Below are 20,245 nucleotides of genomic sequence, written 5' to 3'. Positions count from 1 at the left end.
AGGTTTACGGTTTAACCATCTTGTACAAACCCAGCTTCTCAATTGTATCAGTTGCTAGAAAAGTGGTACTGTAATAAAATAAAGCAATGAAATCAAGATACATAGAGCGAGGGGAACAGACATACTTTTGATAGTGGTGGGGAGAGAAGGATCCACTGAAGCATCTTTCAGACAAAGAATGAGAAGAAAAAAGAATAACGAGGGGACAGAGAATATTCTGTGGACTTAAGGAAAATTAATATGGAGCACTAGAACTTTATTTCAGGTGCAGAAAAAAATGGAGAAAATGGTATGAGAGAGATGGAAAGAAAGCAAGGCTATGAGGGGAAACTGCAAAAAGAGCAACATGTTGTGAAACAGAAAAAGAAGAAGAAAAGCTAACAGATGTTTAAGAAATATAAACATGCCAAGAAAGAAGAAATCCTGCTGTCCAATGCAGAGAGGAAGAAGGGCCAATAGACAAGTGTACACAAAACATAGCTAAACTTCAAATCAAATCTTTGTGTTGCACTTTGGAATTATTAAATCATTGAAAGTGTTCTTCAGAATAAGCTGAATATCATGTCCCTACTCTAGAAGCTGTTTGCTGAACTCTAGTCCCAGACTTTTGTTTTTGGCTGGACATCCTGCCTAGTTTTGAAGTTAAATAATTCCTTGTGTTGTTTTTCAATTTTCTTGTCTTGTGGTATAGATTAAAGGACCTGCTACAGAAGTTAGAGAACAAGTTAGAAGTTGTGTTGTTCAGCATAGTGTGAAAAGGAGACACGCCAAGGGACACTGATTCAATTCTCTAAGCATGAAATGGATTGGTGCCGAGGCGTGGCGGGGGGGGGGAGCATCTGATGGAGTGTGTAATAGACTGCGGATACAAGGGAGATACAAGATCTTGAGAAATAAAATTTGTGAGCTGTACTTCCTCCTGTTCTCTTTGTTTTGCATCTTGTTCTGGGGGGAAAAATCCAAAATCTCTGCAGAGGTCGATGCAGTAGTTAGAGTCTAGTTAGACTTAAAATATCACAGAATAAAGCTTTTGAAGGATATCAGAAGTGGATCAGACTAAAGGCACATCTAGTCTTGTCTGTAGTTTGCAGTTCCCAGACATAATCTCTGAGACACATTAGGTTTCCACTATTTATAACTTACAACTGACCAGAATCTTCTAAATTGCCTTTTTCAATATTTTTAACTCTTTCAGTATCTTTGATCTGAGCTATGTTAAATTATCTCTAGCCACCACAGCCATTGGTCTAGTTATGCTGTTTGGGAATTATGGGAATTGTAGTCATAGACATCTAGAAGCCATATGGGAAAGGGCTGCTCTAGTCTTTCAAAGCCAGCAACTAATGCTGCATTTTGTGACAGTGAATTCTCTGAATAAAATGGCATGATATAAATAACTTTAGCCTGTTCTGAGCCTGTAGCTAATTAAATTAATTATGATCAAATATGTCTGTCTATTCTTTCCTCATCTCTGCAACTTTCAAACACTTTAATTGAGTATTTGAGCATTAATTGCTTCTTGCTTGAGCATTTTGTTTCAAAATTAAAAGTCTCATCAGTGGGTTGCTATTGTTTGGGTGTTTGTTTTTTTTTACTGTTCTGCAATTGTTTACTCCTGCAATACCATTTTTTATATGTAACTTAGCTAAACATCTGTGAACTGGGTTGCCTTGGAATCCTTGTATAAGAGATCCTGCAAGTTTTACAGTTAGGTTCATATTGTTTAAATTGTTAATACCACTTAACTAACTTAATTAACATTTTATATGGTTAATACCATATAAAGTGTTAATACCACTTTATAACGCCTTGGTAAGGCCACACTTGGAATACTGCATTCAGTTTTGGTCGCCACGATGTAAAAAAGATGTGGAGACTCTGGAAAGAGTGCAGAGAAGAGCAACAAAGGGGATTAGGGGATTGGAGGTTAAAGCCTATGACGAACGGTTGCAGGAACTGGGTATGTTTAGTTTAATGAAAAGAAGGACTAGGGGAGACATGATAACACTTTTCCAATTTCTCAGGGGCTGCCACAAAGAAGAGGGAGTCAAACTATTCTCCAAGGCACCTGAGGGTAGAACAAGAAGTAATGAGTGGAAGCAACTTAGAACTGAGGAGAAATTTCCTGACAGTTAGAACAATTAATCAGTGGAACAGCTTGCCTCTAGAAGTTGTGAATGCCCCAACACTGGAAGTCTTTAAGAAGATGTTGGATAGCCATTTGTCTGAAACAGTATAGGGTTTCCTACCTAGGCAGGAGGTTGGACTAGAAGACCTCCAAGGTCCCTTCTAATTCTGCTATTGTATTGTTTGTATTGTATTGTGTTGTAAATACTGTATAGTCTTAACCAGTGATGAAATTCATTTTTTTTTTTACTACCAACTGTGAGTGGGGCTTGGTGAGCATGGCAGGGGAAGGATACTGCAAAATCCCCATTCCTTCCCCACCACACCTTACATGGAACACCAGCATCCTAGCCACAACTGCATTTGCTGTAGAAAGTATGAATCTTCTCAGGGTGGCAAGGAGAATCAGAGGTTGTTGAAACGGCTGCAAATTCTGACAGCAAGAGAGGTTTAATAGAAAGTGTGACTGGCTGTGGCTTTTCAGACCGTGGCACAGTGCAAGTTGTGCTGCTTCATGATGACAAATTGTGGAAAGATTGTCTCGGCATAGATGAAGGATGGCTGAATGGCTGTCAGGGGAGGTGGTGGAGTGGACACACAAATTGTTCTCAGGAAGACTTATAATTTTCAAATCCAGTCTTGCTCAGCACAGGACCTGTTGCTTCAAGAGTCTAGAAACTTCTTTTCCTTAAGGCTATATTCTCTGGACTCACCTTTCCAAGCCAGCGCCCTTCATTCAGGTGGGAATTGATTATGATTGATTATGTACCATCAAGTCACTATGAGGACTCTTAGTGACATGTATAGATTTTCTTCATGGCAATCTGTCCCTAAATTGGTCTTCCAGATCTTCCATCAGTGCACCCATTGCTGCATAACTGAGTCCTCCAGTTATGACCTCCTGCTGGTCATCTTGTTATCTTTCCTTCCATCTTTCCAGCCTTACGGCCCTTCTCTAGGGAGTTAAGTCTTCACATAATGTGTACAAATCAAGTTGGAATACAGCTTTCATAATCTTCTGTAAAGATTGGTCATGTTAGCTGGGAACTTTGGAGACTGTAGTTCTGCACAAATGGAAGGCTGTAAGTCTGGGAAGTCCACTCCAAATGATTAACTCATTTGGCTTCTTGGCCTCTTCATGTCTGGTCAATTAAATCAACATCATCTGGCAGAGAGGGCTTCACAAACATGGCACACACATCATCAGACGATGCAATAATTTTAAGAGTGACAGATTGGCAGTGAAACCAGTACATCTGAAAGTTTTTGCATTTTCATTTTTAAAAAAATCAGACCATTTTGACAATGTTCCTGGGGTCTTAAAAAATTCTAGTTCCATCTCTGCTTCCAGAAGGTCCTTAAAACTTGATTTTTTTTCCATCAACCTTGGGATCCCATTGTGAGCCTTCAAGATGGTTATATGATGTCAAATGATTTTTGTATTTCTGCATTCTTAGTGATATATATGTGTGTTTGTGTGTGTTTCTGTGTGTGTTCATTTTTTGGTTTTAAATGTTAATATGTTTATATGCCACCTAGAGTAACATTTTGTGAGATTGGTGGCTATATAAATCTAACAAATAAATAAATGTTTGTTTTTGGTCAGTTCAGGCTGCCAGTGGGTTAACTCCAATTTAGGCAAGAGAAACTCTCCCTAAATTAATTAAAATCCTGACACAGAACCAGAGATGTAGAATATATATTTTGTTTATGTTCACTTGAGGTTTTTTTTCCAGGGTTCCCTGGTATTCATTTTTGAGCATTCAGATTCATTTAAGCGCTCTCTCTCTCTCTCTCTGTCTCTCTGTCTCTCTGTCTATCATATATATATATATATATATATATATATATATATATATATATATATATATATATATATATATATATATATATATATATATATATATATATATATATATATATATATATATATATATATATATATATATATATATATATATAAATAATGAATATGATCATGAGCTAAAAAGCACTGAACAGAATCTGAGAACCTCTTTGTTTCAGCAACTGTGGTTGAAAGGAAGTACTGAAATCTGCAAATGTCAGCAGGTTTACAATAATAAATATCCCTAAATTTATTGTTGTCATCATGCTTTTGGACTCTGATTGGCTTGAAATCAAGCTCAGTAAACTTCCAATTCTAAAAATTGCAATTATATTTTTAGAAGCCAAATTGCATAAAACCAGTTATACATCAAACTAAGTGCAGGGTGGCTGAGCAGTGAATGTGATGACAAAATCTTGTGAGCAGATACAGCCAACCAGAATAACTTGTTAGTTATTCTGGTTGTGTTCTCTTTCTTTAGAGCATATCCATATATACTAAGCTTGGTTAACCAAACAACAAAATCCTTATTATCTGATGAGCAAGTACAACTGGGTGAATAGGGCATGTTTATAGTTTATTATCATTTAAATGTATAACTGCTATTAATTTCTAAGGACAAATATACATTTTTAGGGATCAAGGCAATTGTGGGACAAGGACAATTTTATCTGGAAGGCAACCATTAATTCAGCAAGCCTAAATCTGAATTGTAATATTCAAAGTGTGCAGTGATAGGCAACTTGGTTTTCTCAAGGTGTTTTTAGATTACAACACCCATAATTTCTTACTATTAACCTGACTAGCTGGAATTGAGCTGCATTGTAGTCTGAAATGACAGGAGGTCACCTATTCCTGTTCTGTCTAAAGAGAAGAAGTAGTTTCATTGGAACTGCAGAAGAGGCACAAATCATAGGTTTAAGAAGAGATGTACCGTATTTTTGGAGTATAAGATGCACCTTTTTCCTCAAAAAGGGGGTTGAAAATCTGGGTGCGTCTTATACATAGAATACAGCATTTTTGGTCTCCTGAAGCCCCGCTCCCTTCACCAAAATGGCCATGCATACCCTTATGGAGGCTTTCAGAGAGCTCCTGGGGGTTGGAGAGGGCGGAAATGAACAAAAAACAGACCGTTACACCCCTCCCCCAGTCCCCAGCAGCACTCTATAAGCCTCCATAAGCGTGCATGCAATTTTTTTTGACAAAAAACGGACCCATTCCCCCTCCCCCAGGAGCATTCTGCAAGCCGCCTAAGGCTATTCATGCTTTTTTTAAAAAAACAAGCAGGCCCGTTTTAGCAAAAAATGGGCCGTTTTTGGGGAGGTTTGCAGAGTGTAAAAACTTTTTTTTTTTTACTTTTGGAAAGCTCTTTAACTGATTGATGAGAATTACATTGATCAAGTGCTGTGCGAGCAGAAACACAGTCTTAGGTGCTGCAGATTGTCAGTGATTTCCTTCTCCAGCACATGGATAAATACACCTGGAAACATCTATCTACCAACCTACCTACTCTCTCTCTCCCTACCTACCCACCTACTATATTTCTCTCTCACACACATTCTCTATATCCCTCTACCTACCTACCTACCTACCTACCTACCTACCTACCTACCTACCTACCTACTCTCTCCCTCCCTACCTACTGTGTCTACTGTATTTCTCTCTCTCTTTCTATTTTTTCTCTCTATCCTTCTACCTACCTACCCCCCTTCTCTCTCTCCCTACCTACCTACCTACCTACCTACCTACCTACCTACCTACTGTATTTCTCTCTCTCCTCTCTCTTTCTCTCTCTCTCTCCCTTTATCTACCTACCTACCTAACTACTCTCTCTCTTTCCCTACCTACCTACTGTATTTCTCTCTCTTTTTCTCCCTCTCTCTCCCTCTATCTACCTACCTACTTTTTTTAAATTTGCCTCTTCAAAACCTTGGTGCATCATACTCCAGTGCGTCTTATACTCCGAAAAATACAGGTAAGTTGCATATTGGGTAGTGCTTTAAGGAGGCTTCTTGTAGAAAAAGGAAGCTGTAGAATCTTCTCTGGAGATTGTAAGAGATGGCTGAATATATATATATATATATTCAGTTATATATATATAACTAGCCCTCTGGAGAGCCGAAACAGAAACCTCCTACAAGACAGACACACACACCAACAAACTCCACAGACTAGAAAAATAACAGAAGCCCAACCCCCTCCACAGCAACTCATGAAACAAACAGTACATAACATATTAGACAGAACCCTCACCACAGCTGAAGCCAATGTCCTTTCCAGAGGATTCAATTTTGCAGTCGCCCCTAAACACATCCCCACTGAAGACATCATATGCAGAGTTGAAGCTACACTCACCAAAATATTAGACGAGGGGGCAGACCTGGCATGTATAACTGAAACCTGTCTGGGCCAAGAGGGAGGAATCCCCCTCTCAGAAATGTGCCCAGATGGGTTCCAGGTGCTCCACCAACCATGACACCAGAGAAGGGGTGGGGGAGTAGCAATGGTTGTCTGGGAGTTGTTAGTTCCCCGCAGGAGCCCTGCCCCGGAGATTGTGAGGTGTGAGTCTCTTCTCTTGAATTTGGACCTAGGGCTTCAAGTGGGCTTGTTCTTGACGTACCTACCTCCCAGCTGTGTCACAACAGCCCTGCCTGTGCTGCTAGAGGCAGTAGCCGGGTTGGCGGTAGAGTTCCCCAGGCTAATGGTGCTGGGGGACTTTAATCTACCGTCTCTTGGCGAACACTCTGAAGGGGCACAGGAGTTCATGGCCTCCATGACAACCATGGACTTGACCCAAGTAGTTCAGGGCCCAACTCATAGAGCGGGACACACACTCGACCTCGTATTTCTCTCGGGGCAGTGGAGACATGATCTGGAACTAAGGGGAATAGAGACCTCGCCCTTGCCATGGTCAGATCACTCCTTGCTGAGGCTTGACTTCAGGACACTACTCCCCCACTGCAGGGATGTGGAACCGATTAAGTGGTTCCGCCCCAGGCGCCTGATGGAGCCGATGGGATTTCAGAGGGAGCTTGGAGAGATACATGATTCCCTTGCCCGCAATCTGATCAAATCCTTAGTCGCTGCCTGGAATGTTGTGGCGACTGAGGCACAGGATCGGATTGCGCCTTTGAGGCCTCTCCGCGGCCTCAATCTACAAAAAACCCAATGACTCCCTAGGAAACACCATCTACCGGAAAAAAACACACACCAACCGCTACTTAAACGCACAATCCCATCACCACCCTGCACAGATCAACTCTGTAGCCAAGACCTTCATCTCCAGAACCAAATGCCTAGTCGACAAAGACCACCTGAAAACTGACTTACACTCTCTCACAAATGTATTAATCTCCAAAGGAGTCCAAAGAAAAACAATTACCAACCTAATCCAAAGGGAGACTCCTCCAAGAACTGAGACACAGAACAGGACAACGGCATCTCCCTCCTCCCTTACATCAAAGGCACCACAGATAAAATCAGCAAAATTCTCCACAAACACAATATCAAGACAGCCTTCAACACTGACCAAAAAATAGCCAACATCTTAAGAAACTCCAAAGATAAAATCCAGCTAGAAAACCAAGGAGTCTACGAAATACCATGCAAAATCGGCCCTGCAACATACATAGGACAAACGAACAGGAGACTAAATGCATGCATCACAGAACACAAGAACACAGTAAGAAAAAGAGAAAAAACGTCCTCCCTTTTCCAGCACCTTAAAGCTACAAGAAAGGAAATTAATTTTGAAGGAACCAAATTAATCTCCAAAACTGAACATTTCAACAAGAGAATAATTATGGAAGCTATCAAAATAGAGAAACACCTCCACAACATGAATAAACACAACGATACCTCCCACCTACTAAACATCTGGAAACCAGCCCTAGTCAACAAACAAGCCACACCCACCACCCAGGCCATTACAACTCAAAACAATAACGGACACACAGCCAGCACCAATCAGCACCAATCTACCAATCATGATACAACCACACAACCAATCAATCCACTTACTGAAACAAAGCCAGCACTCCACACATACCCCACTAAGATTTATAGAAAGACGGCAGCTCCGACCATGCTTTAAGCCGAAAACACTAGCCTGAAGATGGCAAGTGAGACCTCACCGAAACGTTGCCAAGACAATCTCAATCTTACACGGTAAAAGACCAGAATACAACAAGACCAGCATACCTACACCCGTGAAAATCTACAAAAACATGTTTGTGTGTGTGTGTGTGTTTGTATGTATGTGTGTGTGTATATGTATGTATGTATGTATATATGTGTGTGTATATACATACATACATACATACATACATACATACATACATACATATATTCCATGCATAGTAAGCTTCTCAAAGGATTGCTAATTGCAAGAGATTGATACCTGAAGAATTAGGTTATTCTGATTCTCTGACTACTATTTATGGAAAATAGGATGAAGAAAAGCACAGTGGGCTGATAAGCCAAGAAAATATATGAAGGAAATAACAGGGATCTAGAGCTGATAAAAGTTTGGAGTGGAAGAATTAGAACTCTCTGGCGTTAAGACTTTCAGTTAATTCATAATGTGATATTCAGCAAGACTAACATACTGTATGTATTCATTTTGCAGGCACATTGGCAAGGGCATATTTTCCTCTTTCCTAACATCAGTCCAATTATCTTCACAGTCCTCCTAATTTTCTCGTAAATTGCTTATTGCAGTCTTCTCCAACCTTGCACCTCCCAGATGCATTGGACTATAACTCCTCCTTCCTTACCTGTCATAGCTGTGCTGACTATGAATGATGGAGGTGGTAACCTGACTTATCAAAGTGTAGGCTGCCAGGTTACGGGACGCTCTTTTGTGGAGTCATCAAAGATGCACTGGGAGAACCTACTTGTTCTTGTGGTACTCCTTGGAGTCCCTATTTAACATCTGTGTTATTTTCTTTCCTTCTTGGGAAATTGCTGTTTACCATAATTCTGAGTTTACAGCCTCTTTTTAATTGTAGTGTTGCTCTACTTTATACTTGTTACACATATGATATTTGAAAAGTAATTATGAGCAGAGCTTTGGCTTGCTGTCATTAGTGTTGTTGCCATGAGATACCTTGAGAGCACCCAGTTTGTGGAACACAATTCTTCCTTCACAGTGGGTGTGTCTATTCTGAAAGAAATGGATTATACTTTGTGCTGAAAAATGACTCCTTTGGGCCGAAGCTGTCTCGATGATACCTTTTCTTCTCACTGAGTCAATAATGATGAAGGGGACCATTCTGTTGGTTAAAGTAGCTTATTGGAAAATTTTTAAAAATCCAGTGATTCTATCTGTATCATGGTCATGAAATAGTCTATGGACTCTTTATAGAATTTGCCACGCGTACCATGGTTTCTTAGAGCTTCAAATAAAACATTTTATTATGAGGATGCTTTTCTAGTTCAAAAGATTGGCTGGACTCTATAAAGAAGAGCATGAGTAGAACTCTTTTCCCTATATTTATGCTCTTTTCTAACCATGGCTCCTCTCCAACAACACAATCCAGGTTCATGTTTTAACTACTTAGATATTTAACCATTTACCTGTCTGTGGTAGATTGCAATGAGGTTTCAATAGGCATAATGGTTGATCTAGTAGCCTTCCTTCTATTCCAGGGGTGTCAAACTCGATTTCATTGAGGGGCATATCAGGGTTGTGTTTGATCTCAGGGAGCCAGGATGGGCGTGGCCAGCTTGACGTCAGTCTTGTCAGGGGCGCTTGTGGTGGCCCAAGTGCTCTGCCAGTGAAAACGGGCTCCCAATCTCCGTTTTCGGCTGCAACCCTCTGCCAGTGAAAACAGAGCTTGGGAGGGCCTCGTGGCAAAGGGTTGCAAGAGGCTGTCCCAGCCAAAAATGGAGATTGGGAGCCTGTTTTCACTGGCAGAGGCCCCACTGGCCATCCTTTGCCATTTCCAGGGCGGCCCTGCAGGCCAGATTTAAGCACCCCGCAACGGGCCAGTTGCGGCCTACAGGTCTTGAGTTTGACACTCCTGTTCTATACTCTTTGAGGGCATCTATGTGCCTAGATGACACTGAAAGGCTTTTCTTAGTTGCTTTGCTGCTGGCCTTTTCTTCCAGATCCCGTGTTACCCTTCAGGTTATCCTGGGTGAATTGAGTGGTGATTTTATTGCAAATCAAGAATGGGGAGAAATGAAAAGAGAGGAGCTGGGTGGAAAAAGTAAAAACAGCCTCACGTACCGGAGGAGCTGCGGAAATGAGAACCTTGGATGAATTTCTGGTGCTATTGATTGGTAAACAGTTTATACATCCTGACATTCATAATCTTGGTGTGCTGCTGATAGTCCAGATTAATGGACCCAGGGGCTGTCCATCCGTCACTTCCCATTAATTACTGGAGAGGTGTTTTTTCCAGTGATTTACCTGACAGCGGGCCATGATGAATACCCCTAAACCAAGTGGGCAGTGATTAATCATGTGGCCACGCCCTTCTCCAACTCTTTCTTTGCCTTTACCAGAGGACAGACCCTGAAACCATCTGTCTCTATAAACGTGGCCTGATGCATATTTATAGGGGCCTGGGACCTGGCAGAGAGCAGCCTTGGCTGTTTGTGCCAAAGCTTTATAAAGAACAAATATCCCCCTGGCAGAAGGGGGCTGCAGGTACCTGGGGCCATGGGGTAGTGGTTAGGTTTCAGGTAGAGGGGAATTGAAAAGAGGAAGCAAATATAGCTGTTTCAGTCTTGGAAGGGAATATGGACTTAAGGTGGAGAGGGCGACTGTGCCTTGCATTTCTTTGGGGGGGGGGGGGGGCTTTGAATCATGGGAACATTTTTAAACTTAAAAACAAGGAGCCAAGAGTGGTAAACTAGCCGGCTGTAATCTGTTGCAATTGTAAATTTGGCCACTCATCCATGGTTAAACTAATCAAGGAGAAATCTCCTAACAGTGAGAACAATTAATCAGTGGAACAACTTGCTTCCAGAAGTGGTGGGTGCTCCAACATGGGAAGTTTTTAAGAAGAAATTGGAATTTCTTGGATTGGAAATGTAAAGAGATTTTCTTTATATTTCCAATACTTTGGGAATCCTCAAAGCATTTATATTAAGTTCCCTGCATGTCCAGAGTTCTTTGTTCTCTTTCTTGTTTGAAAATGAGTTTGATCCAGGACAGGAAATGCCATTTGGTATTGTTATAGATTGCTGGCAAATGAACAAGATTCTGCGTGGGTGTACACTTTATGATAAATGTATATCTAACATTTGCGTATGTTTCCGAAACTCTTCAAATGGAGGAGAAAGAATGGTAGAACCTGAGGGTGGAGTTAAAAGAGGAATCAACCTAGAATCGCTATGTAGCCACACACAGACTAAGTGCAACCCCTCTTGTATTCCATTGACCCTTATCTACTGCCAAAATATTGCTAAACATTAGTTGAGTAGATTCCTGTGCATAGGCATGAATAGTAATACATCCGTTTAATGTGGACATGATCTTTTGCATCTGACATTATATCATTTTGCGTTGGTATGGCTGGGATTAGCTAAGGTAGGCTTAGGCTCACTACCAGTTTACTCTAAACTTTGTCAACAAAATGAGTGCAAGGATAATTGTATCTTAGTTAATATTGATATCCATTAATCTTTCCAGCAGTTAATCAAGCAAGGTTTCGTTTATTTTATTAGTTCTTCACTATTCTCTAAAGAGCTCCAATTCTTTCTTGGAGGACTGACTGGGTTGGGTTAGAAAACTTACCCATTTTGACTGGGTTTATGGTGTTGACATATTTGGCCCTATGGCAAATAGGGATTTATAGGTGATTACGGTATCCAACATCTTAAATTGCTTAAACCTGAACAAGCTCAGGGTTTGGGAGATTAAAATGAATCTTCTCCTGCCCTACTCCTTTCTGAGCTGTAATATTCTCACAGTACACTTACCCCATTGTTGAACCAGAAAAGCACATTGTGTAAATACCGCCATCCTGCCATAAATCCTGTCTCGCTCAATAACTGTTGTTAGGAGATACAGATAAATGCATAAAACCGAGCTCTTTATATACCTGTGGTATGTTCAATACAGTATCTTTGCTCTTGCCTTATTAATGCGTAAACCATCATTTAATACCATATATGCTATATATTTTTGGAACATGTGACGTTTTATAGTCTGTCGATCTTTTGCTTAAGGGGCTTAGATCTCTCCCTTAGGAACCTGTCAGTTTAGAATATATATACTGTACTTCTTAAATATCCAGGCGAATGCAATTGCAAAAGAGAAAAGGGCACAGCAAAATCCCCTCCATGGCATTTGGAGAGGAGGAGGTGGGGAAGGGGAAGGAGGGAGAGGAGGAGGAATACTCTGATTCCTTTTTCCTTTGTAAAGCTTAGTAGATTTAAGTAAGTATCCATTTCATCTCTATGTAGAGGCAGAATGTGTTAGAGACGTGCTCTTTTTAGACCCACACAGCATCTGAAAGCATCTAGACTTGGTTTTTCAGATGATACAGGTAAGTGAGCCATGGAAAACTCCTTCTTCATCTCAAAAACGTATGTCAAAATACGCATGTCATCTCAAAATGTCTTTTTCATTCTTTATACAATACTATCCTGCTTCCATAGCTTGTTTCCTATTTTCCCCAAAGAATGCTGAATTCAATTTAAAAAAACAACAACACACCTTTGGGCAAGGAACCTCCATTGCATCCTTTTCAGAAGTAGGAAAACAGGAAGTTTAATCTGTACCTGGCCATTTTATGCTGTATCCAGCCAGTATTGTCCACTGAAACTGAAGTAATTCTTTTGACCAGAATAGCAGAACTCTTTCCTATCACTTTCTGCATGCAAAACATGTAGTCTTACCCAGAGGTGGGTTACTGCCATTTTGGCCCAGTTCGGCCGAACCAGTAGTGGAATTCAGACCTGGGTCATAGAACCGGCAGCAACCCAGGCCTGCTGGTTCCGGTTCCCTCACTGCCACTTGGGCGCCGCCATTATTAATTTTAGTGACTATGCATGCACAGTTCACTGTAAATTGTTCTGTGCATATGCGAAGAACAATTTACATTGAACTGGTTGCAAACCGGCAGTAACGTCGGTAGCAACCCACCCCTGGTCTTATCCTTGAATTGTGGTCTGCTCCCTGGTCTCTCGGGCAAGGACATAAGCAAAAATTATAATAAGGCAGGTTCTCTATTGTTCCTGAACTTTGTGGGTGCTGTGTGTCATGCAGAAATTGGTAAATGACCGAGCAGAACCATTATCTTACCACCCTCTAGAGCAGTGTTTCTCAACCTTGGCAACTTGAAGATGTCCGGACTTCAACTCCCAGAATTCCCCAGCCAGCAAATGCTGGCTGGGGAATTCTGGGAGTTGAAGTCCGGACATCTTCAAGTTGCCAAGGTTGAGAAACACTGCTCTAGAGATAGTTCTGCTTTCTTTCATTAATTGCTCCAAAATGTATACAATTTCCTATACATCTATAAAAGCAAATTTCTTCAAATCTGCTAGTTTGGCCAGTCAGTTAATATACAACGCATTTAAAATGTGATAGGGTAAATAGAAATTGGGTGCCTTACAGAAACGTGATCAAGAATTGGTTTGTTCCAGAATTTTTTCTCCTAGGCATAATACCTGAGGGGTTTAAGAAAGATGTACTTTATCTAATTATACATGTACTACCTGTGCCGCGCATAACTTTTGCGCAGTATTGGAAAAAAGAAGAAAATACGCCATCAGAGCTAATCAGAAAAGTGTTGGCCTGTGCAGAAGCAGATAGGCTCACTCTTGAACTTAAAAACAAAGGGGAATCAGAATATATTGAAGTCTGGAACAGATTTTATGATTGGTGTAGGACTGTGATGGCAAACCTATGGCATGCGTGCCAGAGGTGTCACACAGAGCCCTCTCTGTGGGCACGTGTGCCGTTGCCAGCTGCTCTTCTGGTTTCTCGTGTACACATGCTGGCTGGCCAACTGGTCTTTGTGTATGCCGGAGCACCAGAAAATGGCCTAAAAACGGCCAAAAAACAGGCATGCATGCGCTGGCCAGCTGGTTTTTTCGGTTTCCGGTGCTCCGGCGCATGTGCATTCACGCACATTCTGGTTTCGGCACTTGGTGCCAAAAAGGTTCGCCATCAGTGGCATAGGACAAGGTGACAAGACTGGAACAAACTGGTAATACTGTGTTTGGACAGAAGGATAGATAATGTATTGAGTAGGCTAATAGTCAATGGATGAGACTAATTGCATATAATGTGATTGTATGGTCACTTCGACTTTGCGGTACTGCTTTGTTTTAAATGTAAAAACAATAAAAATATTTTTTTTAAAAAGAATTGGTTTGTTAATTAATAGAAGAGAATCCCGACTGATTTTTATCCTGGAGATTTGCACATATTCTTTAAATAAAAAGAAAAGCAAATTGCCAGTTGTGAAGAGTTTAGGTTAATAAATCTGGGTATGTTTAAAAAGATTTTTGTTTCTCCCACACTAGAGAAGAGACAATGAATGATATTTGCAGCTGCTTGAGCCTTGAGGCTAGAGACTAGAATTACAATATAGAATAAAATTGCATACCTATTGTACTTGCTGTTTCACCTATCCTAAAACATACTTATTCTGTAACTGTCTTATTCTCAAAATCTTTTTGAACAAAAGTATTCATAGAAACTTTTGGTTTTGGATAGAGTTTGGGGCATGGTAAGGATAGCTGAGCTTATGACAAACGCCACTGTGATTTTCTATAGGATAGTGGCAAAGCTGATAAAAACCCTGAGAGGAGTTTGATTAGAGTATGAAGCAGCTGGGATTAGGGTACCAACATGCAGGAGACAGCAGGTTGAAGCTTACTTATACCAGTTTTTTAAAATAACAAGCTATACTAGGTTCCATCGGATGAACATGATTTATATCTTTCTTTTTCTTTTTGTGCCTAGTGCAAAATTACTGTGGTTTATTCAGGCTTGATTATCCTCCTTTCTTGAGAGCAATATCAGAAAATGTTTAGCAGTAGAGAAAGAAACCACAAAGCAGATCTGATGGCCTCAAAATCTGATGCAAGACCTATAAGAAATGCTCAAGTAGTTCATTGATCAAAAGAATAATCAAAATGCCAAAGTATTTAATCAGCAGAGCTTTTGGTAGAGGAATGTCAGCTACTGGTGCTGTTTTGTGTACAGTATTGTGCACAGCCAGCTCTGCTTTACTCTCTGGTTCTGCCTCTATGTTTTCCTTACTTCAGAACAATTTTTTTTAAGGTGCTATCACCTCAAACTTGCTCTGATGAATTCTATTTTAATTGGTACATTGTGCTAATGGACTTAACTGCTGCTGCATTGAACTGATTGTCTGTCTCTCTTTCTTACAGATATTGATAATACCATGCAGCCAGATGCAGATAAAACCAGGGTACGAATTAGGAAACCGGACATGGTTCTGTATGTCCCAAGAGCAAGACGTGAGATGGCAGTCTCAAAAAGTGACCCTTCGGCGGCCACCAAATGTGGGAGGGAGAGTCACTGCTCCACCACAGAAAAGGAGAGGGTTAAAGCCTGTGAGGCAGGACCAAACCCTAAAACTAGGAAAGGGCTGCTTCAGAATGACCAGGGAAATGCCAGGTCTCCTCAGAAAGAGAGAAGAACTTTTCCCCAGGACTCAAGCCATAATGATGCTTTCTGCCAAAGGAACCAAGACACAAAGGCTCAGGGAGAGAAGAGTCCAAAGTTCCGTCAGAAGGCTACATCACATCACTTGTTTCCTTCCTCCAGCTTCCCGGACCCAACTCTTACTGGAGTGAATGAAACAGAGACACACGAGTGCTGTACTGTACAATCAGCTGCCTCGGGGGAAAGAATGGCTGATTTCCAGCCAGAGATTAGTGGTGTTAACATCTCATGGAAAAATGAGCCTATCTGCCCATCAGAAAGGCAGGTCACCGACAGTACCAAGAGTGCAGTAGTTGTCTCAGAAGCAGTAGGAACGGGTGAAAGTGGTATGCAGGATTCCTTGGAACAGAAAATGCTAAGCAAAGATAGCAAGTTGCTTTTCAAGAACAACAGAACAAAGCCTTTAAGTAAAGGTGGTTCAGAATTGACTGGAATAAGTGAGAACAGTATATCTGGAACTGCAGACCAGAGGATTCCGGATAACATAGAGACACATAGTTCATCCATCTGCAGAGAGGAAGGAAACTCTGATTCAGCACACATAAGTAACTGTGATTTGCTGGAGCACATTGATAAAAGCAACCTCTTTCCTACGGAGATAACCAAGTATAATAGATGCAAATGTACAGAGCAAAGCAACTCCAGTCAAACGGCAATGAGTGACACTAGCGTCTTAGAATGTGCTGTGGTAGAGCCAAAGGAATGTAGTAGAGTTGAAGATGAAGAAGAGGGTGTTCCCACTTCAGCTCAAGCAAGGGAGCATGGCAACAAGAACAAGAGTCCAGTTAAATTTATCTCTGATCAGGTTGGAGTGGCTGCTGATAGTCATGAGAACATTTCAATTCAGGCGGAGACACATAACCTCATGGAGAATGCAGAGCAGCCTCCAGATAATTCAAATGTGTCTGTAGGTTTTAGTTGTTCAGACAGGACCTCTGAGAAGATAGATGATCTACCCAATTGTGTCTTTAGGGTAGCAGGTGATGAAAAGTTACAGGCAGGGGAGAGAGAACATGATAAGGAGAAAAGCCTGTGTCGTGAGGCAGGCCAGTATGAATTTAATACATTTGAGGCAAAAGCTGCACTGACAACAGAGGAAAGCATTTTGGACTTGGTTGACCAGAGCCCTGAGAGCAGAAGTTGTGTGGAGCCAATTTGTCCTTCGAAGGAGGCTGCATGCTGGCCTCTGCAATCTGCCTCTGAGAAGACGTCATGTTGTCCAGTAAGCATACTGGAGAGAACAGGAGCACCCTTAGAAGGGGAAAAGCCAGCTTTAGGGGAACTTGATACAAGCTTCCAGTATCCCTCTGAAGGCAAAGGAGAAGAACCACCCGCAAATCGTGTGCCATCCAGTTCGGAAGAGGCCACTAACACCAGCACTGATCCTGTAAGTCACAGCGAGGCTGACAACATGGCAGATGAGAGCTGGGATGCCCTGTTTAATGATGATGGGGATTGCTTGGATCCACAATTACTGGAGCAGGTGAGTATTCTGGGGTTTTGTCCCCAGAGTTGAAGCAAAATGGTAAGAACTGCACGCATGTCAGAGGCATGTGACATGGCCACCTCGAATCTAGAATCCTTGTTTATATCAGTGGTTCCCAAACGTGGCAACTTTAAGACTTGTGGACTTCAACTCCCAGAATTCTCCAGCCAGCAGAGCTGGCTGGAGAATTCTGGGAGTTAAAGTCCACAAGTCTTAAAGTTGCCACGTTTGGGAACCACTGGTTTATATCAAAGCTAGCTCAGTCTGGTCACTTCCTGCTTTTTAGTGGAAGATCAAACCAATAATCATCACACATAGAATTCTCTGCAGAAAAATTCAGACAGTGATGCTGAGAGTAAACTGGAGAACCATTCAAAATAGATATACGTGGTTTTGTAGTTTTGTATTGTTTCTAAAACATTTTTTTAAATCCTTGCATTATCTGAATATTATTGGGAGGTGAAGAAGAGTCAATACCATTGGAAAATGATTATACAGGGGTAGGAAAATTGGCAATTGCCTTCATAGGAAGGGGGAAAAAACCAAAAACAACCAGAGCCCAATAACCCCTTTTCTGATAGACTTTATTAAAAGGCACAGACTCATGCCTCGTAATAAAATATGTTAATTGGAAAAGGTGACTCCTGATTGTTTGCTGTCGTATATTAACATGGCTCTCCTGCTGCAGTACCTACAAGAAGCAAAAGGAAATTCCAGAAATAATAAAAACTGCAAAGCTCCAACTCTTATTGGTGAAAATGTACCCTATTGCTTGAACGTTTAGTCGAGGTTTGTATTATTTCCCACATCCGCTGCCCATGAGGGTTACTGTATTTTTCGCAGTATAAGATGCAACCTTTTCCCTCAAAAAAGAGGCTGAAAATCTGGGTGCGTCTTATACATTGAATACAGCATTTTTTGCCTCCTGAAAACTCGCCCCTTTCACCAAAATGGTCGTGCATAGTTTTTAGAAGGCTTTCAGAGAGCTCCTGGGGGCTGCAGAGTGCAGAAATGAGCAAAAAACGGCCCGTTCCAGCCCCCAGCAGCACTCTATAAGCTTCCTAAAAGCTATCCATGCCCCTTCTTTGGGGGGGGGAAACGGGCCCATTTTCGCGAAAAACAGACCACTTTTTGCTCATTTGTGGCCCCCACCCCACCCCCCAGGAGCACTCTACATGCCTCCTAAGGGCTATTCATGCCCCTTTAAAAAAACAGGTCTGTTTTTGTGAAAAATGGACCATTTTGGGGAGGTTTGCAGAGTGCAAAAACGTTTTTAAAAAAATTCTTCAAAATCTTGCTGTGTCTTATACTCTGGGGCGTCTTATACTTTGAAAAATATGGTAGTAGTTCACCCAAAAAAAAACTCTTATCAGGGATGTGCATTAAATAATATTTTCGGGCTACGTGCTTCCTGTTCTCTTTGATAAATTGCAGGGAAGATCATGTATGGTCTGCCGTGGGAATTGGAAGAGAATTCTGCCTCCTGCATGGCTAGCTTGTAGCACAAACATCGGCGATGAAATCATAAAACAAAGAGAAGCCCCGTGAATGATTATTTATAAATCCCAACACCTGCAGTGGGCTAAAGCTCAGCAAGGCCAGGCCCTGAGACGCAATAAAGAAACATCCTCCATTGACAGTATATAAAATGCATGTAATCAAGCAGGCGGAAGTGCTGTGCGCGGAGCCTGCGCTGCCATCGAGCAGCTTCAGCATGATGAACACCAGGCATGGAAAGATGGACTGTGAAGCTTCATGAAAATGGCAGCTTTTTAATTGGCTTTGGCTTGTTAGCACATTGCCCTGTAAGGGTAGCGCTGAGCGTGTGGAGATGAGAAGCACAGCCCAGGGAATGGGCTGCCTTGCCGTCAGTTTACGAGGAAATCTCCATGTTGGCTGGATGGCTGAGGACCCTTATTAAAGCTTAAATCAATATTGCAGCCTTGTTCTTACAGAGTGACGCAAAGGTACCTAAAGTAACAAAGTATCCTAATATCGCTGCAAACGGCATATAGCCTGCTCAGGAGTCAGGGTTGATCTGAGTTGATTCAGCTCGCTAATAGCCCCTGCAAACCACTGAAATTAACTAAGCGGGCTCATTACCAAGGCTTAGCTCATACGCTGTCCTAAATTCCCTGTAATGGAATTTGCTGGAACTCTACAGGGCCCGCTTTGACGGGAAACGCCTGTGGATTCACTACTGCTTATTCCACTTTTTTTTACGGTCTAGAAATTAAATCTCTCTTACTTAAGCAGGTAATCTACCAGATCACATAGGTGGCATTTAGGGCTGAAAAGAGCTCTCTACCTTCCTGTGTTTTCCGCAGACACAACAGCTCCCAGGACAGTCTTTCTTTCTCAGAACAGGAAGATCAGCAGGAATGCAATTGCTGTGTATGGATCGGGGGCACTGGATGTCTGATTCACAATATAGGCAGGCCTCAGAGGCACCGGGCATCCGTCACCCATGCCCAGCAAATGCAAATGAATCCTTGTGCAAGGGAGCATCTTACTGCATTTACATTTTTTCTGCAGCTATGATAGCTTGCTTGGTCCTTTGTGCTGAAGAATGAGCAAAAGAATTATTTGCATTCATTCATTCATTCATTCAATTACTACAGCCCCCCCCCCCCATCTCAATCAATCACTGGACAGTTTACAATTAAAAAAGTATATTGCATGCTGGTAGGCATCGGGAAAGGAAAACAGTTTAGATTATCTCTCCTCGGATTATGTCCTTTGCTTTCTATAAGGTTTGGTCTACTCTGTTGGTATTGTCAGAGGAAATTGTTGTCTACACTTAACCAGAAACAGTAAGGGTATCTCTTGCTCCAACCATAAAGCCAGTGATCGCTCTGCATTACTATGAATTCAGCATTGTAGAATATTTGTGCTTGGTTGAACTAAGTCTGTGCGAGAATTTATATCAATGCACATTTTGCATTAAATCTTAAACTTAGGGATAATTTCTTTTTTCCCCTACATCTTTCTTTTTGCTTGTCAGAAAGTGCATCTTCCCTAGCTGGGAAAGTGGAGGTAAAATATTCTTTAATATTTTAATTATTTGATTCTTTCATAAAAACTGGGTGATATAGCTTGTCAAGGAAGCAAGCTCTTGACCCTTTTTCAG

At 41.5% G+C, this 20,245-nt stretch overlaps 1 protein-coding gene across 1 annotated transcript in view; it reads left to right on the top strand.

Moving 5' to 3' along the window:
* The window catches only part of R3HCC1L (R3H domain and coiled-coil containing 1 like), a 44,648-nt gene that overhangs the window by 13,633 nt on the left and 10,770 nt on the right, over positions 1 to 20,245 (top strand). The window contains exon 3 of the mRNA XM_087725707.1: positions 15,332 to 17,112. Coding sequence (XP_087581833.1) covers positions 15,332 to 17,112 — 1,781 coding nt within the window. The remainder of the gene's footprint in view (positions 1 to 15,331; positions 17,113 to 20,245) is intronic.

The sequence above is a fragment of the Thamnophis sirtalis genome, unplaced genomic scaffold, assembly GCF_051295495.1.
Source record: "Thamnophis sirtalis isolate CommonGarterSnake01/CBP01778 unplaced genomic scaffold, rThaSir2_p1.2 scaffold_11, whole genome shotgun sequence".
Classification (NCBI taxonomy): Eukaryota; Metazoa; Chordata; class Lepidosauria; order Squamata; family Natricidae; genus Thamnophis; species Thamnophis sirtalis.
This window is presented reverse-complemented; position numbering and strand designations above follow the sequence as displayed.